The 26,371-nt window shown below is 29.4% G+C and overlaps 3 protein-coding genes across 3 annotated transcripts; 2 read left to right on the top strand and 1 right to left on the bottom strand.

The window, feature by feature from the left end:
• Nucleotides 1-221: 221 nt before the first annotated feature.
• LOC112801572 (casparian strip membrane protein 1-like) lies at nucleotides 222-7,172 on the top strand. Its single transcript, XM_025844386.3, has 3 exons — nucleotides 222-527; nucleotides 2,049-2,172; nucleotides 6,745-7,172. Exons 1-3 carry the CDS (start codon nucleotides 313-315, stop codon nucleotides 6,958-6,960), a joined length of 555 nt encoding a protein of 184 aa, XP_025700171.1. The 5' UTR covers nucleotides 222-312; the 3' UTR covers nucleotides 6,961-7,172.
• Nucleotides 7,173-8,572: 1,400 nt separating this feature from the next.
• LOC112801571 (photosynthetic NDH subunit of lumenal location 2, chloroplastic) lies at nucleotides 8,573-11,923 on the bottom strand. Its single transcript, XM_025844385.3, has 2 exons — nucleotides 11,080-11,923; nucleotides 8,573-8,791 (listed from the first exon to the last, which is right to left on the bottom strand). Exons 1-2 carry the CDS (start codon nucleotides 11,605-11,607, stop codon nucleotides 8,693-8,695), a joined length of 627 nt encoding a protein of 208 aa, XP_025700170.1. The 5' UTR covers nucleotides 11,608-11,923; the 3' UTR covers nucleotides 8,573-8,692.
• Nucleotides 11,924-15,047: 3,124 nt separating this feature from the next.
• On the top strand, nucleotides 15,048-18,474 carry LOC112801570 (2-hydroxy-palmitic acid dioxygenase mpo1). The gene is made up of 4 exons (XM_025844384.3): nucleotides 15,048-15,937; nucleotides 17,347-17,409; nucleotides 17,632-17,703; nucleotides 18,129-18,474. The coding sequence occupies exons 1-4, from the start codon at nucleotides 15,581-15,583 to the stop codon at nucleotides 18,246-18,248; spliced, it is 612 nt and encodes a 203-aa protein (XP_025700169.1). The 5' UTR covers nucleotides 15,048-15,580; the 3' UTR covers nucleotides 18,249-18,474.
• Nucleotides 18,475-26,371: the final 7,897 nt, after the last annotated feature.

Here is a 26,371-nt window from a genome sequence, read left to right as displayed (position 1 = left end):
TTATTGGAGCAGGAACATAGGCACTTTTCTTAGCTTTTAATTTTTATATTAATAAGCATCATTCACGATCATGTATGTTAGCAACACCAATCACAAGCATCCACGTAGCAAGCTTTAGATTAACCAAAACAAATTCAAATGTCGCTGCTTATCATTCTTCATCAACTATATATATCAAATGCATTTTACGGTTAGTTATGATCACAAACCACTGACTAAATAATTAAGAAGCACCAACTAACATAGTATTATATATACATACATTTGAGGGAGAGGATTGAAAGAGAATCAAAGGTTGCAAGTTGGTAGAAAATGATGAAGGGTTCAACAATTGAAGGTGGTGGTGTAATATCTCGTAGAAAAGGGTTGGCAAGAGGGTTGTCTATAATGGACTTTATATTGAGAATTGTTGCGGCGGTTGGAACATTAGCTGCTGCAATTGCCATGGGAACTACCGATGAGACGCTGCCATTTGCAACTCAGTTTATAAGATTCAGGGCTGAATTTGATGACCTCCCCTCCTTTGTGTAAGTATATATACTCTCTATAATTAATAAGAAAATATAGATAATATAAACAGCCTAATTTAATGATAGATCATACTTTATAAAAATATTCTTTTAATTAATTATGGCTATATCTATAAAAATAGTATTGTTTTATGAATACCTAAAAACTTCTTTAGTTTTTAGAAGCTATTTATAGTACTTAGACAATATAGGGACTATATACATAAATTTATGGGTAAAGAATATTTTTTATTCTTAAAATTTAATAAAAATTTAAAAATATCTTTAAATTTTATTTTGTTTTAATTTTGTCTTAAAAGTTTTGGATTCGCATCAAATATACTTTCGATAGCTAAATTTTAAAAAATTAAGACCAATCTAACAAAAATACATAAAAATTATACTTGATTTGTTTGTATATTAAAGGTTATTCTTATAAAATTGTTGTTGAATTAGTCTTAATTTTTTTTGAAAAATTAGTCACCAGGAGTATATTTGATACAAATCGAAAATTTATGAGACAAAATAAAATTTAGAGATATTTTTAAAACTTTTACAAAATTTTAGAAACAAAAAATATACTTTGCCTTAAATTTATTTACTAAATAATGAAATAGATATTAAAAATATTATATTAAAATATATTTTTTATCTCTAAAGTTTGTTAAAAATTTCAAAAATATTTTTAAGTTTTACTTTATTTCAATTTTGTTCTAATATTTTTTTATTACATCAATGGTATCCTTAGCAGTTAAATTTTCAAAAAACTTAGAATTAATTCAACTATAATACTTAACAACTAAGAGTCGGTATGACTTGTGTTAAAGGGTTATCCTCATAAAATTATTGCTAAATTGTTTTAAGTTTCTTGAAAATTTGTAGCTAATAGCCTAATAGGTAGGTTTAGCCGTAGCATCCGCCCCATCTCTATCTGGTCGGGACGGGTGATAACCCGACCCCGGAAGTGGAAAAATTGTTTGAACGGGGCGGAGTCAAGTTTAGAATGAACTTGTTCCGGAGTATATATTATATAATAATAATAATAATAATAATATTAATATAAATATATAAAATTAATAAATTTAAAAATATATAAAATGAATCTTATGTTTTTATTTTAATTTATGTATAAATATGTAAATTTTAAAGTATTATATAATTGTTATAAAAACGGGTAGAGATAGGTCGGGTACCCATAAAAATGGATTAGGGTACTGTAACTTAACGTTTACAAATATAGGTGAAGTGAGTGGAATATCAAAAGTGAGAAAGGATGAAACGGAACTTAATAGAACATAAACTCGTTCAAACCCACTCTACTGCCACCTCAATTGAGAGGAGTACATTTGATGCGACTAAAAATTTTTTAAAAAATTAAAATAAAATAAAATTTAAGAATATATTTAAAAATTTTAATAAATTTCATAGACAAAAAATAAATTTTATCTTAAAATTTTTCATTCCAAAATATGGAAATTGTGTTCATTTCTTCCTATATCTACTTAATTGTTATGTATCTCTTTGTTTATGACTGTGCAGATTTTTTGTGGTGGCCAACTCTCTAATATGTGGATATCTAGTTCTTTCTCTTATCCTATCGTTACTCCACATAGTTAAGAGTAGCGCGGTGAAAAGTAGATTGCTCCTCGTTGTGCTTGACACGGTAAATTTTTTTGTATAATTTTATTTTTGTAAAATTTTATGCTAACTGTTTTAAAGGACAAAATTATATTTTTTCTGTTAAAATACACTCGTTATTAACGTAAGAAACGGTCTAAATATCTAAAGGATTCTTTTCTCTTTTTTTTCACAAACAAAAGATATACATCTAACTAACTTGAGTTTGTCAAATAGTCAGCTCATTCGTCTGTTTAAATAAGTATGTGAGATTCAAATCATGTTTTATATATGCAGTAACTCATTGATCAACGATAAATTTTTAAATAAAATTTAAATTTGTAACGAATTAGTCTTTAATCTATCAGACTAAAATGTACCGTAGATATATATATATATATATATATCATCAATTATAACTAAGGATAATTCGATATAATTCACTTAACAAAAATCAATTTATATTTAATGAAAATAAACCAACTTAAAAATATCTTTACTAATCTCTACAAAATAATCAAAACTGCAAAAAAAAAAAAGGTCACTACCCGTTTTATTTGGCTCCTGATTAGTATTGGTTTTCGTTTTTTTTTTTTTCAATTAGAAAGAAAACGAGTTATAAGGCCATATTTTGATTAGAAGTGTACGGAGATTAAATCTAGAAGTTGAGTAAAATATATATAGACAAAATTTCAATTCAATCCCTACTCAAAGTATCAAATTAATATCTGCAATTTTTGGGCTGCAGTCCGATCTTAAGAATCGATAAGATCAGATATTATATATGATTGAAAAAAATATATCTTTTTTTATAATAGAAATTAAAAAGTTAAAAATTGTCTTTTTATTTTTACTCTTTATTTTTGAAATATTATTAATTAATAAAAAAATAACCAAACATATATGAATAATAATAAAAATAAAATAATCAAATTTAATTATTTAAAATTTTAACAGAAAACATGTAATATTACGAATTTTAATATACTAATATTTTAAGACTGCACTACAAATTAAAAATTAGACTAAGAAAAAGAATTTTTAAATATTATATTTTTATTTATTTATAATATTTTTTATTAATCAGAACTTAAGATTAAATAGGCGGATACAAATTTAAAATCTGATATTTGATCTTATTTATCTATGGATTCGATGTGATCGAATTATATGTACAAAATACAAATCAAATATAGGTAATTATCATAAATACTACAGATCAAATTTGTAAGGTCTCACATCGATTGGGGAGGAGAACGAAACAAGTTTTATAAGGGTGTGGATACCTCTCTTTATCATGATGCGTTTTGACGAGTGAGTGTAGGGTACTTCGGCTAACATCCTTATCGTCAAAGAGAAAACCGTGAGGTCTTGTGTGCCAAAGCGGACAATGTCGTGCTAACAGGTAGTCTAGGTTATTACAAAACAGACAATATCATGCTAGCGGATGATTTGAACTATTACAAAATTCAAATTTATTGACCAATACTTTTGATAATGAAATACAAGCACTAAATAAAAATAATAATAAATTATTGAAAAAATTCTATTCCTTTTCTTTAAGAAATACTAAAATAATATTTTTTGTAAAATATATATTTTCCTCTTCTTTTATAATTTTTTAAAATCCTCCTCTTTAACCTAATTTAAAATTTGTGTTAACTAACATTATTTTTTAATAAAATAATTAATGATTTTTTTTAAAAAAATAAACTATTTTTTTACAAAAATATCCTTTTGAAAATAAACTATTTTTTTTACAAAGAAGCCATTGTCGCTGCTGAACAAGAAATGGAGGGAACACGCTGATGAACGACTCCAGTCGCGGGAAGAAAAACTTGCTGTTGCAGAACAAGGAGCAGACAATGAATACAAAACAACAAAAACGATTGACATTGATAACCCGACGAGGCAACGAGAACGATTGTCGGCGAGGTGACGAGAACGATTAACGGTGAGAGGAAGAACGTGACGAAAAGAGATAGATGAACGCAAACGCAAGAAAGAACGGTAAGAGAAAGATTGCGACAAAGAAGGATGAACACAAGAAAAAGCAGGCAATCTTTTGGTGAGTAGTCTTCGATGTTACAAAAGAGTGACCGATTGATGTTTCGTATGTCTGAGTGTGGATGAGAGCGAACAGTAGTGCCAAAATGAGGATGAAAAAGGTTATTTAAATAATTTTATTTGTTTTAGTCTCTATATTTATCTTAAATCGAGTAGAATACTGAAATATAATTTAATTTTATACATTAATATTTTATATTAAATATAATATAAAAATTTAATTAAATTTCTATTTTTCAAATTTTTATTTTTTAATTTCTGTCTTTTAATTATAACTTTTTCTTTAAATACAATTTTAAAAAAGGAGTGAAATTTTCTCTAACAATCTTACTACGTTACCAATAAAATATCTGCCAACTTCTGCTAACTCTTATTTATGATTGTGTTTAATAAAAGTATTTTTGTAAATGTGTCTAATAAAAATATCTTTTTTATAGCTGTGTCTAATAAAAATATCTTTATAGATATATTTTTTATATATATCTCTATACATGTGTTTAAAATATAATAATTAATTATTATTAACAATAAATTAACAGATAATATATTGATATCCTGTACTTTTCTTTTCTCTAAACTATTATGAAGCACGAATACACTAAATCAATCAATGTGTCCCTATTCTAACAGGTGCCAATGTGTTACAATATTGAACATTCGTACAACATATGTTATACGCATCTTTATCTGTTATTTTTTTTTTTTTGACAAGCGTATATTATTACCTAATTAATTTTTTGAGTCTCCCTAGAGAGTCGATGAAAAATCTTGACAATAAAAAATATTAATAATATGTATAATGAGCCAATTATTTAGTCTAATAGAGATAAATAATAAATTCAAAATTTCTTATTCAATTATTTCACATCAAATTTTAAATCTCCTAATTTCAAATTTTAAATTTTTAAAAAATCCAATTAGTTATTTCAAAAAATTAACCATCTGAAATCTTAATTTACTAAAGTATTTCACTCTAATACTCTCTTATTTTTTACCCGACAACCACCCCACCTTCATCAATAATAATCCTATTTCATGGTCGCTACTTGGCTTGCCATACGTCACTCACCTTAGTAAAAATAACCATTCAATTAAGAATAAAAATAATCATCTGCATACCTAATGAATTGAATATCTAACATATTTTAATTATATATAACTAAACTCAATTCAATCAAAATAATTATCTACATAAAAATTAAAATAACCATCCGCATACCTACTAAAATAATCATTCTAAATTGATCATTAAAATAGAAGAAGAAGATGAAAAAACAGAAAAAAATAACTATAATCATCCAACAATTTAATTTTTATTAAAAAATGTATAATTTGACACACGAGTCTTATGATTTGATGTAACCATAAATCTGGAGAAACAAAAAGTAGAAAAAAAAAGCTTGAATAGATGAATTGTGATCACCGACTGAAAATGAACGACATTGCACTCCATTTATGAACTTCCACGCGGACGTATCAATGGACAAACACTTGTTACCCTTTTACCTTGCGCCGTCGACATCCGGAAGAACGCACACGCTGGCTGCAACGGAGTCGTTTTTGGTCTGGGTTGATGCGGCGCTGTGACAACGACCCACACAATCGATAGGCGCTGCTGGGCATTCGCCGGTGTGAATGGCGGCATCGACAGGAACGTGTTACGGTGAGAAAGGACAAGAAAGGAACGTACCACCGTTGAGAGAGAGAGTCTTCGTTTTTTTTTTTTTTTGTTAACACGGTCCAGAAAGAGAGATTTAGTTTTTGTTTTTTTATAACTGACAACAATCAATCTTAATTTATTTTAAATTTTAAATTAGCAAATATTTAAAATTAATAAATTAATTATAATTTAATTTAAATTTTAATTTAATTTTATTAGACACATTGTATACTAATGACATTGACTCCTTATATTTTTTCTAATTTTTTTTCATAAAATTATTCACACCAGAAATATATAATTTTTTTTAAAGAAACCTAAAACATAACAGATATAGCGTTAATATTGTTCAAAATTCCGATATTGGTTGTTTGAATATTGGTGGTATAGCTTGAATATTTTTAATTTGACATTTATAATTATTCATTTATCACGGAAATCTTAAAATATATGCATATATCTTATGTTTGTATTCATATTTTATTATTGATAAATATTTATATTCAGTTGCTTTTATGTAAAATTGATATATAAAAATTATTAAATGATAATTTATTTCATATAAAATAAATTTTTAAATAAAACTTAAATTTGCAGTAAATTAACCAATAACTTGTCAGATTGAAAAATATCATGAAAAAAAATATAAATTTAGAAACATGACTAATTCTTATGACAATCAGATAATTTCTGTTTCATAGAATATAAATAATATAAACACACAATAAATTATTTAATTATGTTATTATAACCATCAATTTATTTTTTTTATTACTTAAGAACATTAGTATAAACTTTTTTTTCTTATTACTAATAATAATTAATTAACTATTCATTTTTAAATAAATAATAATTGTTATTAACAAGTAGTGTTAACTTTTTGTTGTGAAGATTATGTTGGGTCTGGCGACAGCAGGAGCCTCAGCAGCAGCAGCAATTGTATACATAGCACATTATGGTAATCCAAAACCCAATTGGTTCGCTATTTGTCAACAATACAACAGTTTCTGTGAACGCATTTCCGCTTCTCTTATTGGCTCTTATCTTGCTGCTGCTATCCTCGTTATACTTATCATATTTTCAGCTGTTGCAATCTCCAGAAACTAATTATTATTATTAATCTCGTGTGCTGTGATGTGTGTTTAGTTTTCCAATTATGCTTTTCTTTAATGAAAAGTTTAATTTCCTAGTGTGTTTTTAGTTTCTCTAGTGTATGTTGGGCGGCGCTTTAATATACCTATATGAGAAATTTAAAAATGTTGAACTTGTGTTGTGTAGTTGTACATTTATGAGTCAATGTATCCTTCTATGTATAATATGGTTCACTTTCTGTTTCTCATAATACCTTTTAAGTTGGTGGATGTTACAATATTCTTTCCTCTGTTGTTTGGAGTTTTGAAACTCCATAAATTTTATAAATTTTTTTTATGAAAATCCCATTTTAACCCTACTATTCATTTTCAATTCCTTGCAAATCCCCATTCATTTTTTATCTAAAATGTAAAAATCCTAAATTTTAACTACTGTTATAATTTGTTGGATGGAACGCCGTCCTGCCAAGTTGACGTCTGTCCACTGCGTCTATTCCACCATACCTCCTGCTCCTTCTTTTTCGTCACCATATTTCTGCTCTGCAACATTCATTGTGGTAAGAAAAAAAGTTCCGACAAATTCAAAAATTCACAACAGCAACAATGACGATGGCAAACGTAACCACCAACAAACTCCATCGTCCGAAAACGAGCATGCCATCAAATCACCGGCGATTCCTGAAACTACGACGTCAACGACAACAATGTCCCGACAACTGCGATCGATTAGTATACCAAGTTCTCTTCCTCTCAAAGTTTCAAACCATTAGTAGTTTGAAAAATTAGAACTCGTTGATTCAAAGAAAATCTGTTGATAATTTACAAATAATTTTAGTTATGAACGAAATTGATTGGGCCAGATAGCAATTGTAGCAATGATCATCTGGAAGATCTGGAACACCCGGAACTTGTTGATAAATCTTCATCGCCGGATGCCATTCACGCTGCTGCCATGGAGCTCGCAGAAGAAACACAGAGGGGATTCTCAAACTAATTACAGTAGAGATTTTTTTGTGCCAATAAGCTTTTTTAGGAAAACCCACACTAACTTAGGAAAAAAATTTCGAGCCTGATTTGTGATGCGACGATGACTCAGGATCCCAGAGGTCATTCCACAGCAGTTGCGTAAGGGAGGATAGGAAGAGATTTGCGTTCGGCCAAGGTGGGTGCCTCCATTGGTGGCGTCAGAGGCATTAGAGGCGGCAAAAGAGGTGTCAACGATGCCAACAGTCTCTTTTGCGGCGGTGAACGGAGGAAGAACGAAGAGCTCTCTCTCTCTCTTTCGCCATGAGGAACGACAGCAGCAGAATGATGAAACTAGATGAATGGGTCTTGGTTTTTGAGTGTATCCGGGTCGGATTCTGTTTTTCGATTGGACCAGCCCATGGTCCCACGTTTGACCAAAACAAAACAAAATACAAATTTGGCCCAATAAATTTAAAATATAAAAGATAATAAATAACTTTTTTTCATCTTTTCGTATGGAGTTTCAGTACTCCAAAACATATTAAGAGTATTGAATCGAGCACCTTCTAGGTTAATAAACATGAAATACTTCAACTTTCACATTCTAATTCCGAACCAAAAAAAAAAAGAGAAAGGTTTCATATTCTAACGACACACGTGTGTACATAAACATATACTTGATATTTTGTGTGCAAATACCTTGTGATGTATGTATATCTTCAATTTGATATTTAAATTGGAAAAACCACAAAAATTAGAATTCCAAATATACCCTGCCGCTGTTATGCTAAGATAGCGACAAGTTCATCTATTGATTTCAAGGTCTTCTCGTAGTATAGGTAAGATTCATATACCTTTGGTGTCCGAACATACCTGTCAAACTGAAGGGGGAAAAAAAAATTAAGACCAATTAAACCACAACATCAATTGGAAAGGTACACAGTTATTAATTATAAGTTTATAACGCACTAGTATTTCATAACTATATCAAAGGACATTAAGGTAGTATTTGGTAGAAAAACAGAGACAGAAAAACTGAGACTGAGAGATAGAGACTAAAAGACAGAGATTGAAATAAATTTTAGTATTCTTTTTGGTACAAAGTGAGAGACAGAAATTGAAACAAGAATGAAATTCTAATTTAATTTGTACAAAGGATAAAATTAAAATTAATTAATTAAAATAAATGTATTTTAGGTATAAAATGTTATTAAAGTTTCAGTCTTCATTTCTAAAAATTTTAGTCTCCTGTGTCTCCACTTTTTAGAAATACTAAAATATTGAAATTTTGGAAACAGAGACAGAAATTTTAGTATCAGTCTTTGAACTAACAAACATAATACTAAATCTCAGTCTCCTAATTTTTGTCTCAATACCTCAAAACAAACCCTACCTAAGATAACTAATGTTTAAATTTGTTATCTAAAAAATATATTTGATATAAAATAATAAGTATTTTATAATATTACAAGATCATTTTTGGCAGTCTTGTGTATTTATATATTTTATTAGAAATTTATTATATGCATGACCCTCAAGTTTATGTATTTATTTAAGATATATTTTTATTTTCTCTCTAGATTTAAAACTTTTTCAAAAGAAAAAATACTAGTCTACCTCCACACCATGTGCAATAGCATGAAGGAATGAAAATGTTGAGATCCATCATTAGATAAGAAAAATTAGCGGAAAAGATTGGATAAGGAAAAAAAGTATGCTATAATTAAGAAAAATGGCTATATATATTAAAACATCCTTAGAATCCAATGCTACTGGAGTGAATTTAACTAAGAAAAGTTACATCGATAACCTATCATAAAGATTATTTGTGTTAAATTTTGTAAAATCAAGTATCAACAACATTATATTATCACAATGAAACTCATAAACACAAAAAATAGGTTTAGAAACTCCATAAACACAAAAATTAAGTTATTACCTATATGTATATTTAAATGTATTTCGTACACATACATTTCAACAATTAATCAAATATTTCGCATTAGAATAATAAAACATCTTTTTAGCAACAAAATCAATTTTCATAAACACAAAATATGTATCCATATATATACAATAATTGATGGGTGTTTTTTTTTTTTTTTTTTTGTCTCGGTACAACATGACCATATCTAACAAGTAACAACTCATGTTCATTTACATTTTAAACTCTTTTTTAATATTGCCATCAACTTTATTTTTTTTATAAAAAATATGTTTAACTACTCTATTAGCTTTTATATAATTTTATAAAATTTTTAATTAAGTCTTTATAATTTTAAAAATTGTAATTAAATCTTTATATTAGATCAAAATTTTAATTTAAATTCTCTCAAACTAATTTTTTTTAAAAAATACTAAAACATTTTTAAGGTATTTATTTTTATATTTGATGTGAGATGAATTATAAAATATTTTTAAAAAAATATTTTAGGATCATTACAATTTATTTTTTGAAAAATAATAACTAGTAAAAATCAAATTACAAATTTTAAAATAGTAAAGACTTAATTAAAAATTTAATAAAATTATATAGACTACAAAATAATTAAATTTAAAAAATATATGAAATGATTTTAGATTGAAAGTTATATATATACATATATATATATATATATGTATATATATATATATATATATACACTTTTAATTTAGTAGTAGTTTAAGAAAAAGGGTTGATAGTCAAATTAGTTTTAGAAGATAAGATATTTTTAAATTCATTCTGAAAAAAAATTATGAATTAATCATATTTATCTTTTAGTTATTTTATTAACAATTTTTTTCAAAAACTAATGTTGTAAAAGTTAATTGATACATATATAATACAAATTAGTATGTTTGTATGTTATGTGTTATGTATGTTAGTAGTTAACATTATACATCATTAATCGTTGATGAAAATTATGAGTAAAATAACCGAAGGACTGGTATAATTAATTTATAATATTTAAAGAACTAATTTAATTATAAAAAAAATTAAAAATAAATTTAAAAAATATTTTATTTTTTAAAAATTAATTTAACTATTAGAACTCTAAAGAAAACTAGTGTCATAAAAGAATTTATTTAATGGTACAACATCCAATTAAACATATATCATATCACTTAAGTCTAAGTTGAAGGAGTGAAAGTGTAAAAGAGAGCATATATAAGAGATTTGTGAACTTACATCGGTCATGTGATCTACCAATTCATTGGCAATTTTGATGTAATCATTGCGGCGGTTGTCTGGCAAAGTGGACATTGCAGTCTTCAAATCTTGATCAAGATAAGCCTGCTTCAGCCTTATGTAGAACATCACATACCTCCACGACATTGTTTCCAGCATCTCCCTCATATCATGTAGCCCCTCCGCCGTTTGCTTTATCCTCGCCACTGCGTCCTCCGGAGACAGCCCCGCCTCAAAGAAATGCTCCCTCAGGAACGAACGAGTCCCCCAATTCTGAGCCGCCGCCTGTGGTGTCATTGTCGTTGTGCCGCCCAGGACTATTCCCATCGAAGTTGTTAGAAATGTTGATATTAGTTTTCTTCTACTACTACTGTTGGTGCTATTATTAGTGGCCACATTATTATCTTTTTGTTCAGCATAAAATGGTGCTTGGTTGTTGTTGGTGGTGGAGGCGGCCGGAGTGGTTGTTTTTTGCTTGGTTTTGATGTGGGCGTGGAGGAATGCGGTGGCGTGAGTGAAGCTGGACATGGTGTTGTGTGTCGTCACTTCTTTTTTGGATAAGTTTGGTTAGATAGGGTGGATTATGTAATTGGTGAGTGGCTATGGTAGTGAGCAGGTTCAGTTCAGCTGACGTTGCCCAAGTATAATTGTGCCTCAAGGTTATGCCACGTGCCACCATTATCTTCTATTTCGTTTTTTTGAAAAGAACTTGAATAGATTAAACTTGGTGGATTGGATTGATGATTTACTATTTTTTTTTTCTATAGAAGAAGAAGAATACTAGGAATTCAAAGCCATGAGTCGTACTTACAAATTCAAATTGTGGATATAAATGAATGACTTTAGCCTCTATTATTTTGTTTGTACTAAATGTATTCAAATAAAAAATACAATGATATTAGAAGCGATAAATTTTTAGTATTTCATAATATTATTAAGTTTTAGCTAATATGTATTTTTAAGATACATGTGAAACATATTAAGTAAAATGTTTAATTATTTAGCCGTTGCCCCTTTTTCTGCATAAACTATTTTGCATTTTCGTGCACAGATTTCAAATATTGATCTCAATAATTTTTTTTCTTTTTCTTCGTGCACAAATTTAAAAAATGTTGACACGAAAAGCGTTAGCAATTTAAGTAGAGTTGCGTAAAAATCAAAGCAGAAATAACACAATAACACAAGAAAAATTTATGTGGTTCGATAATTTTATCTAAATCAAAATCTCTAATCAAATTTGTAATTAAATTCTTATATATTTTTTTAATTGAATCCGTACAATATTTTTAGTTTTGTAATTAAGTCTTTTTTATGTCAAAAAAGTTAAAATTAATAAAATATTTCTTCTAAAAAAATATGATAAAAAAATTAATTAAATTTTTAATTATAAATATCTTTAATTTATGAAAAAATATCCGGTGAACTCTATAAAGTTAAAATTCTATAATGGAACAAATTTGTGATAATAGCAATCAAATAAATTAAGTGATTTTTCTTTTTTCATTTTCATTTTTTTCTCTCAGCTCACCACTCTTAAATCATACACTCAGCCACCCATTCATGGTTCTCTCGCCATTGCTCCTTTTTTGCATAAACTATTTTGCATTTTCGTGCATACACTTCAAATATTGGTCTTAATAATTTTTTTTTTTACTTTTTCTTCGTGCACAAATTTAGAAAATGCTGACATAAAAGGCGTTAGCAATTTATTAAGCAGAATTGCGCGAGAACCAAAGCAAAAATAACAAAATGACACAAAAAGAATTTGTGGTTGGACAATTTTACCTAAACCAAAATCTCTAAGAGCACCTACAATGATGAGTTTCTCTTTTACTTTTTTCTGACACATAGGAACTCTAACCATTGGAGGAGAGAAAGAATGAGTTTCTGCACGGGTCTCAAGGTGAGGGAGTCCCTCTAAACAAGGACTCAAATTAACCAATAATAATTTGTCATTTGGCAAGTTATTTTAAAAAAATAATAATATAAAATTTGAAATAATTAAATAATTATATTAAATAATAAAATAATAATTAAATTAGTAATAATTATAATAAAATTATATTAAATAATCATATTTTTATTTAATTAATAATTTATATTAATTATTTAAATAATAATTAATTAGATTAAATAATTAAATTTTTATTTAATTAATAATTTATATTAATTGTTTATATCATAATTAATATTGAATATTATTTATATTATTATATTAAATTATAATTAATTAAATTTACTTACATTAAAAAATAAATTTAATTTTTACACCTTACAAAATAATTCTTAGTTGAGTAATCAAAGTTATTGTTGAGTTTATGAAATAATAACTTAATCTTTGATTATGACAAATATAGATATTTGATTGGGTTAAAAGCCCAAAATGTGTTTGACGTATGATTTATGTTTGCAGGTCAAAGACAGTTTTTGTTTGGGTAGCCCATATTTAAACAAGATCAGCAACATGGCTTGTTGCATGGTTAAAAACATTTGATGTAGTTGGAGCTTTACCAATTCGGATAAAGCAAGTGAAAGGAGGTTCACTACTTTTTGCTGGCACCAAAATCTTTCATCAAAAGGCATTGGAGGAAAAAAAGTCAAATAATAGAGTCAAAGACAAAATCAAATTCTGATCTGGTTTAGAAGAAAAATTTTATAGTTATATTAACCAAAATGTGCAAACAAAATAGCTACTTGAAGCTACCTTAAACTGCTGCAACAATTTAGGAGAAAAAGAAAGAGAAAGGATTCCCTTTCCTCTAATCAAAATGAAGGGTAAAGGATTAAACTTAGGACCAATGCTTAAGGATCAAAGGTATGGATCTTGCAAGTACTTTGAAGACATCATGATTCTGCTGTGATGAGCGAAAACAAAAGTTTATAGATACCAGCAAATGCATCGAATCGTTCAAGTAATACCATAGTGAGTGGATATTGTTTCTACGAGGATTAAAAGATTTTACACACAAATATTGGATTAAATCACTAATCAGATCAATAAACCTAGATTGGAGAATTGTTGAGACTTGCTGGAATGTTAAAAAGTTTGAAATAAAGGTTGCTTGAGTGCTGAATGTTTCGGACCGTGAGTGAATTGTGAGAAATCAATAAGAGTGAATGTCCAGGATTTTGAAGATTTTCATATTCTCAGGAGAATTAAACCTTATTAACTTAATTTTAAAGTTTGCAAATCTCTGTTTACGACGAATCTAAAGTAACCAATTTGCGATGTCTCGACTCCTCTGTTTCTCTTTAATTAACTAACTGCCAATGTCTTGATCAATTGATTAATCAAAAGGTTAAATTCAAAAAGCCAATCCAGTTCCTTAAAGAGAAAACATAATTTTCGAGAATTGTCCTAATCCGGACTATATATCACGTATCCTAAACTAGGGTAATAAAAAATTATGCATTGCTGCACGCTTATAAAATCCCTAATTTAAAAAGTTATGTGAAAGAGTTTTCAAGTACGAGTTAAAAATTAGTTCTGTCAAATCAGTAAACGAATCCAAGACGGAATTAACAATGACTATCTTGTTCGTGGTGGGTTCGGCGGCAACAAGATTGTAGTGGTACTGCGGCAGCGACAAGGTTAAGGCTTTCGCTAAGGATCTTTGATGGTGGTACAGACTCCTGCATGAAGGATATGAGAAGATTTAAAGAAATTAGCACAAAGGTCAAAGTTAAAATTATTAGTTCCAATTTCAGGCCGACAAATATGATATTGATTCTTAGTCTCTCAATTTTTATCTCAATATCTTAAAACAAAAGCTAACTAATTTCAAAATGCGAGCTACCCTGCATAATGGTAGGTAGTTAGGCGGACAGACTTGGCATGCCACAATGATTTTTTTTATTCTTTCTTTTTTGAAAAAAAAATTATGTTTAATTAACATTGATAACATAGCTTAAGATTTTTATAATTGTATCAAACAAATATTATTATATATCAAGTTGATAAATGTTTTATTTTTCATTTTAATAGTAATTGGGTTGAAACTTGAAAGGTCCAGAAAAAATAAATAAGCGGACGTTCGTCACACTTGCCCGTCCCACTCCGACACTGCGTGCAGAGACGGATTAAGCAGGTTTTTCCTTAAAGGTGGATTCATTCAACGTAACTCCATTATTTTACCTACCATGGATCCTTCTTTGTCCCTTGCAAGTTACCACGACTTAAGAGTATCTCAGCAACATACGATATGAATGATCGGTGATTCTGTTTCCCCGCTTTTCAGTTCAATCAATCACACATTCTAAACAAACCTAACCAGTATTAATGTATACGACTAAACATTCTCAACTTTCATCATCCAAAAGTTCCCCACACTCGTTCATTCCAAATGTTAATTACGTCAATCTATTCGTCAAACCTTGCCCATAAAAATCCCGTGTTCCCTGATTCTTCTCTCATAGCTCCCATTTAATTTCTTTTCAAGAATCCCCAACAAAAACCACTCGATTCCGGTAGAAAAAAGAAAGGAATTTTTCCCTGTTATCGATGGGAAAGATTGGATTATTCAATCTTGAAGACCAGTTTGCTTTCTATGGAGCATACCATAACAACCCAGTTAACATAGCAATCCACGAGTTCTTTGTTTGGCCAATATTCTTTACAGCACTTGTCATTCTCTACTTCATCCCCCCCTTCTTCAATCTCCCAAACCTTGAGTTTTCTCTATGGCAGAGCCATGTGGTTTTGGTTTGGAATGTAGGCTTCATTGTTGCTCTGATCTACGCTGCTTATTATGTAATCTTGGATCCTAAAGCTGGTTCCTTGGGTGCTTTGCTTTGTGCTCTGTGTTGGGTTGTTAGCAGTTTTGTTGCAAGACCACTTGGCTTCTCTCTGGCTTGGAAGGTAAATTAGGTTGTTTGGTTTTTTTCAATTTTTTGTGTGCAAGTCTAAATGATAAGATTATAAGAATGAGATACTGTTCTTGTGATTGTTCTTTTTTATTTCTTATTTTCTTAACTCGTGCTGAAATTCAACTTCTATTGAGTAAAATCGTTAATTTATCCCTTGAATGATTGAAGCATTGAAAAGTTGGCTATTATAAGTATGAAAGAGGCTAATGATAAAGTCCCCGGAAACCTATTTAGGCATTGAAGTTACAAAAAAACCGAGTTCTAGCTGATGGTTGGTGAAATTTGTTAAATAAGATTTATCTTTCATGTTGTACTAACTATGTTGGTGGTATAATCACTCCTATCTAGAGTGACAGTCTAGATCGAAATCTAGACATTTTAGTTATAGAAGCTTTGGTACCAATATCATGAACTGTTTATCTCTGAGTTTGAGTTGTGCACGTCAATGATTTTATATAAAGTCACATGTGTTTTTCATCTATGACTACAAATAATGGAGAAGGACCCCTGTTTTGATTCATCTTTTCATCCCTACATGATTTTCCAACTTACCCACAATGTAAATAACCTATGAAATCGGAAACTACTTTAGCATACAATGCTAAGATTGGGATAGAAAAAAGTCCAGCGAGTGCTGTTCAACCTTTTCTGAGATGGAAAATTTTATGTTAAGTGGTAAAATCTTATAAATGAAAGAGCAATGTGTTACTATGATAAAACATAAGATGCAATGAAAAAATAACTTTGAAAACAGCAAACAAAGCCTTGTTACATATAGTGAAGTAACTTGGGTTGTCTCTGGCCATGACATGATCGTTTACTCTCACTCTGTAGTTACTATAACTTTGACTATGTACACTAGTTCCTAAACTCAGCATTTCTTGTACATTTGTGCTTTCACTCATTCATTCTCATCTCCACTATCATAGAATATAACCATCGAGTTTGGTAGGCATCCATAGAGATCATAATTAATGGCTAAGCATTTATCCATTTCATCCATATATATATAAATATATATATGACATCCCATCCCTTTATAAGATGGAATTATAATGAGTAAGTTTTTATAAGTATGATAATTTGGAAATTAGGGAGGGGATCAAGATTCAAATCCCTATTGAGAGAGAAAATTCAGTTAAGAAAAAGAGTTATTGAATGAGAGAGAGATTAGAGAGGAGAGATATAAGAGATGTTTAATTTTCTTTTCATATAACTTGTTGATCATGAAACTATGGCATTGACAAAGCTTCATTTTTGAAATCAGTACCTGTGCTTCTTTTTCGGTTAGCTAATTGCAATCAATAATCATGCGAAGAGGACTAATATTTGCTTTGTTTATACATAGCTGTCAATTTTAATTAAATCTCAATCCTCAAAGAAAAACATCATGTTTTGTAGGTTGTCCTGGTGGCTCAGGTTGTATGTTGGACGGCGCAGTTCATTGGCCATGGAGTATTTGAGGCAAGTTGTTGCTACACTAACATTTATTAAATGTGTTTATGAGTCTCACTCTGAAACTGAAACAAGAGAATCAAAAAGGGGTTTGAAAAGTAAGATGAACTCATAGTTATATAGACACTCTTTTAAAACCCTTCTCTTCCTCCTTTAAAATATAATACTCGCGAACACACACCCTTGTTGACTTACTGCATCTTACATGAACAAATTGTTTTTCATTCGCAGAAACGGGCACCTGCTCTTTTTGATAACCTCGCTCAGGCCCTTGTAATGGCTCCTTTCTTTGTGTTGCTGGAGGTAGGATACTTTTATGCCTATGGTTAGTTCTGGAATAAAAATAATGATTTTTTTGAAAAAGAAAAAAGAAAAAAAATGAGCTTCACCTATAACTAACCATCAAAACTTATCTATGAAAAATTTCACTCTATTTCTAAGACTATGCTTAAGAAATATTTCAAAAGACGAAAAGATACATAAACACAGAGATCATGGAGATAAATCAGAAAATCAAGTGAAATTTGTACCAAGACATGTTTTTTCTCACTCTCTATGTTTTTTTTTTCCAAAAAGATTTATATCTTTTAGCGTCTCCCTATTTTTGCTTGGAGACAGTTATCAAATATGGCCTATATTGTGTTTTTATGTTGCATGGCTTTATGCTCTTCCTTGATATTAGTTCATTCCTTGATTGTTCATTTATTCATTCATTTGTTTTGATGCAGGCTCTCCAAACTTTATTTGGTTATGAACCGTACCCTGGATTTCAAGCAAGTGTGCAAGCAAAAATAGAAGCTAACATCAAAGAATGGAAAGAAAAACATCATAAACTAATAATGTCTTAGCTTTATGCTTGGGTTTGTGTATCTATTGTTACTAGCTAGTCTCTATTTTCCAATGATGAGGTGATGAATAACGTGCTATAAAATGATAATACGTGTGAATTATAGTCGCATATATGTATGTTATAATAGTTTATCTTTATACAGAAGACAAAATCTGTGACTTTATGATACAATGTTCCATGATTTCATTTACAAATATCTGCTTTGTAAGGTTTTAGCTCTCTCATATTGGGCCTTGATGACTGAGTATTTTTGGTAAACTTTATGCAATTTTTGGTTTTCTAAAATTCTCACGGCTAGAAATAAGTAATATTATGACCATAATTTAATCTATTATTTTTCAAATAATTTTTTGTTATTATTATATGTATTTGTTCAATTAAAAAGATTAATATAATAATTAGTATAATTATTAAAAATTGATTTTAATAATCTATATATATATATATGGCGAAAGCTAGTGCACTCCAGATAAAGTAGGGAGTGCAGCACTCCTTAAAAGTTAACCTACTATCAAAAGTTATCAGGTAAATTTAATTTATTTATTATTGTTATTATTTTTTTTGTCATGGACTGAACAAACAAACAAGCACTAACAAAAAGACTAATTCTTCTGTTACTCTGTTATTGTTGATGTGATGTCTTCAAATATTTTCACTGTTTTGTTTGATGGCAGGTGCTTCCACTATCGTTTTAGCTAGCTATAGATTTTGACGCTCTTGAACCCACCCTATTCCACTTCTACCATAAATGACCATCAAAGTCCGAAAATTTGCTGCCATAGAAAAGGAAGACGCAGGTCTGTCGCCACTGCTGGTTAGCTAACTCCAAACGCAAAACGGATTCTGTAAAAGAACCCCGGTTTCCATGAAGGCGCATGATTCTCAGATGACGACACAGTCAAAGCACAATATGCATGTCAGTTACAATAAGTCCATTATCTTTTATTTCAAATTAACCTCAACGTGTACGTAACAGAATGAAAAATTAAAATACAATTATATTTAAACAATTATTTGTATTATTTTTTTATTAATTTATTCAAAAAATAATTAAATTCTGAAGCTAATTGGTATAAAATATTACAGATATAAAACTAAGAAAAATTTTTATTTTTATAAAAATGAGCCTAATAAATAATATTCTATTTAATATATAATTAAGAGTATTTCTTTCTTTGTCAATAAATTATAGTTCAAATGACATAATCTCTTTATATTCACCTAAGAATTGGTAAAAAAAATACTTCTTTCCTTTATTAACTTTTTTAAACATTAATTATTTATTTTACATACAATATAAAAATAAATGAATATAATATTTATTGAGTAGGAGCAATTACACAAAAAATTTTGTTGTCATAGTATTTGAACGAAAGAAAAGAAAATGTTATTTTAAGAAAAAATAATAATATATTTTTAATAATATTCTTAATATAAAATAATAAATTTTAAATATTTTTTTAAATAATATATATTAACTAAAATAATATAATTATCCCAAATAATATATTATAAATATAGTAAAATAACATATTTCAATAAAAAATTGTTAATAAAAAATTATATAAATATTTTTTTTACATGAATTTTTGTTTCGCACAAAATAAAATTATTATATGTTTGTTTGCTTTTTACATTGTATAAATATTTTTTTAATTAAATTTATATAGTACTAAATTTTTTATCATTCTGTTCATGTTTAATGTTTTAATTTTGTTTCACACAAAATAAAATTATATATATATATATATATATATATATATATATATAATACAAAATTTTTTATCATTGTATTTATATTTAATATTATAATTTTATTTCACATAAAACAAAATTTATTTAAATTTTAATATTATATATATATAACACAATTTTTTTATCATTGTGTTTATATTTAATATTATATTTTATTTCACACAAAACAAAATTTATTTAAATTTTAATATTATATACATAATATATATTTAATATTATTTTTTTTAAGATTTTAATATATCTTTTTTTAATATTTTTTATGTATTATTTATTTTAATTCTAAAGTCCAATAACTTTTTTTTGTACAGACATATTATTTTTAATATTTATATACTAATTTTTTATTTTGAACTTCATCTCAATATCTGAGACTTGCCAAAAAAATTTAAAATTTGTAAAAAAAATAATTAACCTGATTAACAGATTACCTTTTTAAATCCAGACCATTCAAATAAAATATCATAAATGAAGAGTTTAGATTTAACAAATTCACAAGGTGTGCAGCACTCCATACTTAGCAAGGAGCGTTTAAAAATGAGCATATATATATATATATATATATATATATATATATATATATATATATATATATATATATATCTATATCTGTGTGTGTGAGAGAAAGAGAGAGACTTAGAATGAGAATTTATAATGGTTATAATTATATATATTTATTAATCGGACATTCTTATTAGGAACATAGTATTAAATTTTGTTCGACACATGACTATCATGGTAATTAAAAAAGTTTCTATTATATTTTGATTCCAAACATATAACACTACAAAAGATTATCGAATATTGTTGAATTTATTAACGGATTATCAAAATAATGTGTCAATAATCTGTTTAGTGTCGAATTTAACAGCGAAATAAATTTGACGGTGTAAGTTTTATCAGTAATTATATACTGTTTAATTTTTTTGTCTGCCGCTAATTATCGGGGATATAAATTTTAATTTGACAAAATTATAGTACTTGTTAATGTCAGATTTATCCCACCATAAATCTGACGATAATATATTATTTATTAATAATTAAATTAATAATTGTCGATGGTAAAAATAAATTTTATTTTTTTAAATAAATATTTTAAAAATTTAATATATAATTTTAAATATTTTAATTGAATCATTTTTAAACTAATAAAATTTAAATTTTTATAATTTTTTATAATAATTTATATATAATTTTTAGTTAAAAATTTATAGATAAGTTCAAATATCAAAGTTTATGACTAAAAAAAAAAATAATCACTCGTGTAAGGAAAAAGATAACAAAACGTAACAATTAACAATACTTTTGTTATATTGATATATGAGATAGAGTTTTAAATATAACCAATTCAGATAGTTATAAAGCAAGGAGATAATCTTATATTATCAAACCTTTTGTAGAGTAATTAAAGCTGTTAATCCTTATGTAAGTATATACGTGTTTTATAGGAATCTATCAAAAACAATAGGACAAATAAACACTTAACCACATTAGGTTCATATCATAAATCAAAATATATTATTTATTACATAAGTGATAGATGCTCAACTAAAACTTCTTCTTAAGAATTCTATTGGTAGATTTAATTATTAAAGATCTGAACTGTAAAGATGATTATTCGTCAGCTCCATAAAAAATTCACAAAGGTTACTAAAAAAAGGTTTCTTTTTAGTACAAAGCAACTTCTACTGTAAGTCAAAGTTCATATATTCAAGATGAGTAAATTGCAACCATAAAAAAGAAGAGGCATGACGAACAAATTTTTGCGTGGTCTAGAATTTATAAATAAAAGCTCGTTGAAAATATAGCTCCTAAACCAACAAGAATTTTTTCTTACAAAATATTGTATGTCACAAGTAACAAAATCCAATAAAAATAAACCGAAGTATTCAAATCTCGGGTCGTCTCTCAAGGAATTGTAGAAAAGTGTGTTTCTAATTGGTTATGGAAAAGTGTATTTTTTGGATTTTTGAAATAAGGAGCAAGGAAAGTAAATGGTAAAAGAAGTAGACTAATAACTAGAAAAGCTTTTGGCAAGGTATGAAAACTGGATGTCCTATCCTAGTTATCCTTATCAATTGTGATGAGAATTGTTCGTTGCTCCCACTTGGTCATCAACCTCTAACTATGAAGGTATGTCAAGTGGATAAATCAATTTGATTCCTCAAGTCCTAGTCAATTCCCAAGGAAAGACTAGAGTTATTGGAATTCAAATCAACTAGCAAACACAACAATTATCAATCAACAAAGGAGTTTGACAACTCAAGCGTTGAACGCCAAGTACATGCTGCTGTCTGGAGTTAAACGCCAGAAACACGTCATGATCCGGAGTTGAACGCCCAAAACACGTTATAACTTGGAGTTCAACTCCAAGAAAAGTCTCAGCTCGTGGATAGCTTTAGTCTCAGCCCCAGCACACACCAAGTGGGCCCCAGAAGTGGATTTCTGCACCAATTATCTTAGTTTACTCATATTCTGTAAACCTAGGTTACTAGTTTACTATTTAAACAACTTTTAGAGACTTATCTGGTACCTCATGACATTTTCAGATCTGAATTACATACTTTTTGACGGCATGAGTCTCTAAACTCCATTGTTGGGGGTGAGGAGCTCTGCAGCGTCTCGATGAATTAATACAATTACCTTTGTTTTCCATTTAAACACGCTTGTTCCTATCTAAGATGTTCATTCGCGCTTAAACATGAAGAAGGTGATGATCCGTGACACTCATCACCTTCCTCAATCCATGAACGTGTGCTTGACAAACACCTCCGTTCTACATCAGATTGAATGAGTATCTCTTAGCTTCCTTAATCAGAATCTTCGTGGTATAAGCTAGAACTGATGGCGGCCACTCTTGAGGATTCGAAAAGTCTAAACCTTGTCTGTGGTATTCCGAGTAGGATTCAAGGATTGAATGGCTGTGACGAGCTTCAAACTCGCGATTGCTGGGCGCGATGACAAACGCAAAAGGATCAATGGATCCTATTCCAACATGATCGAGAACCAACAGCTGATTAGCCGTACTGTGACAGAGCATCTGGACCATTTTCACTGAGAGGATGGGAGGTAGCCACTGACAATGGTGACACCCTACATACAGCTTGCCATGGAAGGAGCCTTGCGTGTGGAAAAGGATTTCAAGGAAGAGTTGAAGTTCAGAGGACAAAGTATCTCCAAAACTCCAATATATTCTTCACTAATAAAGTAACAATTACTTATTCCAAATACTTTTACTTCTTACAATTAAATCCAAATAACCTTATTGATATCCTGACTAAGATCAATAAAATAAATTTAGCTTGCTTCAAACCAATAATCTCCGTGGGATCGACCCTTACTCATGTAAGGTATTACTTGGACGACCCAGTGCACTTGCTGGTTAGTTGTACGGATTGCAAATTCGTGCACAAAGTTTTTGGCGCCGTTGCCGGGGATTGTTCAAGTTTGAACAACTAAAGGTTTATTTTATTTCTTAGATTAGGAATAATTTATTTTTATTGTTATAGAGTCATTAAATCCTGATAGGATAGTTTCTTTTCAAAAATTTCTTTTCAAAAATATTATTTTTCTTAATTAATGTTAATTTTTCGTGAGTTTAGTGTCAATTGCATATTTTATATTTTCCTTAAATTTTCGACTTTGTGTTCTTTGTTCTTCATTGATCTTTAAGTTGTTCTTGTTTATTTTTCTTGTTTAATCTTAAGTTTTTCTTGTTCTGTGTCCTTTCTTGTTTTTCTTGTGCTTTTTCAAAACATTAACTTTCAAAAAAAAACTTTTATACTTTTATCCATAAATATAATACATCTTTAAAATCAACACTGAAGTTACTGCCCAATTGGCTGGAGCATTAGTAGTTGTTCTTGATAATTGGGTATCTTCTTTGGAATCTTTTTCAAAAAATAATTTTTCTTTGATTGAATCTTGTGCCAAACTCTAAGTTTGGTGTTTCCTTGTTAATTTTTCTTTAATTTTCGAAAATTTGTCTTGGTTTTCTAAAAATTTTAAGTTTGGTGTTCTTTCTTTTGTTCTTGGTGTTCTTGTGAATCTTCAAGGTGTTCTTGAGTCTTTCTTGTGTTTTGATCTTAAAATTTTTAAGTTTAGTGTTCCTTGGTGTTTTCCCTCCAAAATTTTCGAAAATAAGGAGTATTGGATCTAAAAATTTTAAGTCTTGTGTCTTTTGTGTGTTTTTCTCTTTCATCATAAAATTCAAAATTCAAAAAAAAAAATAAATATCTTTTCTAACTAATTTTGAACTACATTTTCGAAAATTTTATATAAAAATTCAGATTTCAATTTCAAAATATTTTCAATTTCTTTTATTTATTTCGTTTTTATATTATTTTATAAAATAAATTTTTATAAAATAAATAATATCAACATACATATCATCTCCTTTATTCCATCATGGAACTAAGTGGGAATGAACAGTCCAGGAGGACTCTGGGGTCATATGCTAACCCCACTACTGCTTCATATGGGAGTAGCATCTGTATACCCTCCATTGGAGTTAGTAGCTTTGAGTTGAATCCTCAGCTCATTATCATGGTGCAGCAAAGCTGCTAGTATTCCGGTCTTCCACATGAAGAACCTACAGAGTTTCTGGCACAATTTTTACAAATTGCTGACACAGTGCATGATAAGGAAGTAGATCAGAATGTCTACAGATTATTACTGTTTCCATTTGCTGTAAAAGATCAAGCTAAGAGGTGGTTAAATAACCAGCCTAAGAACAGCATAAAAACATGGAAATAGCTGTCAAAAAAATTCCTGAATCACTATTTCCCTCCAAAACGGATGACACAGCTAAGGCTAAGCATCCAAGGCTTCAAACAAGGAGATAATAAATCCGTTTATGATGCCTGGGAGAGATACAGAGAGATGCTAAGAAAGTGCCCCTCTGAAATGTTTTCAGAGTGGGTGCAATTAGACATCTTCTACTACGGGCTTACAGAAAAAGCTCAGATTTCTCTAGACCACTCAGCTGGTGGATCTATACATATGAGAAAAACAATTGAAGAAGCTCAAGAGCGTATTGATACAGTTGCTAGAAATCAGCATATGTACCTAAGCAGTGAATCCTCCATGAAAGAAGAAGCTAAAACAGTAACTGCTGAACTCAGTCTTGTGGATCAGGCTAATGAATTCAATCAGCAATTAGACTTTCTAACCCAACAGCTAGCAGAATTCAAAGAAATACTACAGGAAACAAGAATGGCTAACAGGAATATGGAAGTACAGTTAAAGCAAACAGAAAGGCAACTGTCAAGACAAATAGCAGAAGAATGCCAAGCAGTTCAATTAAGAAGTGGGAAAACATTAAATACCTCACTTCAAAGCAGTAGGAAGCCAAGAAATGAACAAATGGCTACTCAAAATCCCTCAGAGGACAATCAGAGCCCAGAGAGGAATAAGGCTGGCGCTGAACGCCCAGCCCATGCTCATTCCTGGCGTTCAACGCCAGAAACAAGCATGAATCCGGCGTTGAACGCCCAAGGGGAGCACAGTTCTGGCGTTCAGACGCCAGTAACAAATAAGGAAGTCGCGTCTAACGCCACTCCAGCTTCCACCCCTGGCATTCAAACGCCAGTAGGGGATCAGTCACATACAAGTGCTGATAACAACCCTTCTAAAAAGGCTTCCCAACCCACTTCTACAGGCAATAAACCTACAGCAACTAAGGTTGAAGAATACAAAGCCAAAATGCCTTATCCTCAAAAACTCCGCCAAGCGGAACAGGATAAGCAATTTGGCCGCTTTGCAGACTATCTCAGAACTCTTGAAATAAAGATTCCGTTTGCAGAAGCACTTGAGCAAATACCCTCTTATGCTAAGTTCATGAAAGAGATCTTAAGTCATAAGAAGGATTGGAGGGAGACTGAAAAAGTTTACCTCACTGAAGAATGCAGTGCAGTCATTCTGAAAAGCTTACCTGAGAAGCTTAAAGATCCCGGGAGCTTTATGATACCATGCACATTAGAGGGTACTTGTACCAAGCAAGCTTTATGTGATCTTGGGGCAAGTATCAACCTAATACCTGCATCTACTATCAGAAAGCTTGGTTTGACTGAAGAAATCAAACCAACCAGGATATGTCTTCAACTTGCTGATGGCTCCATTAAATACCCATCAGGCGTGATTGAAGACATGACTGTCAAGGTTGGGCCATTTGCCTTTCCTACTGACTTTGTGGTGCTGGAAATGGAGGAGTACAAGAGTGCAACTCTCATTCTAGAAAGACCTTTCCTAGCAACTGGCCGAACCCTCATTGACGTCCAAAAAGGGGAAGTAACCTTGAGAGTCAATGAGGAGGAGTTCAAGTTGAATGTTGTCAAAGCCATGCAACATCCAGACACCCCAAATGACTGC

The sequence above is a fragment of the Arachis hypogaea genome, chromosome 5 (genome assembly GCF_003086295.3).
Source record: "Arachis hypogaea cultivar Tifrunner chromosome 5, arahy.Tifrunner.gnm2.J5K5, whole genome shotgun sequence".
Taxonomy (NCBI): domain Eukaryota; kingdom Viridiplantae; phylum Streptophyta; class Magnoliopsida; order Fabales; family Fabaceae; genus Arachis; species Arachis hypogaea.
This window is presented reverse-complemented; position numbering and strand designations above follow the sequence as displayed.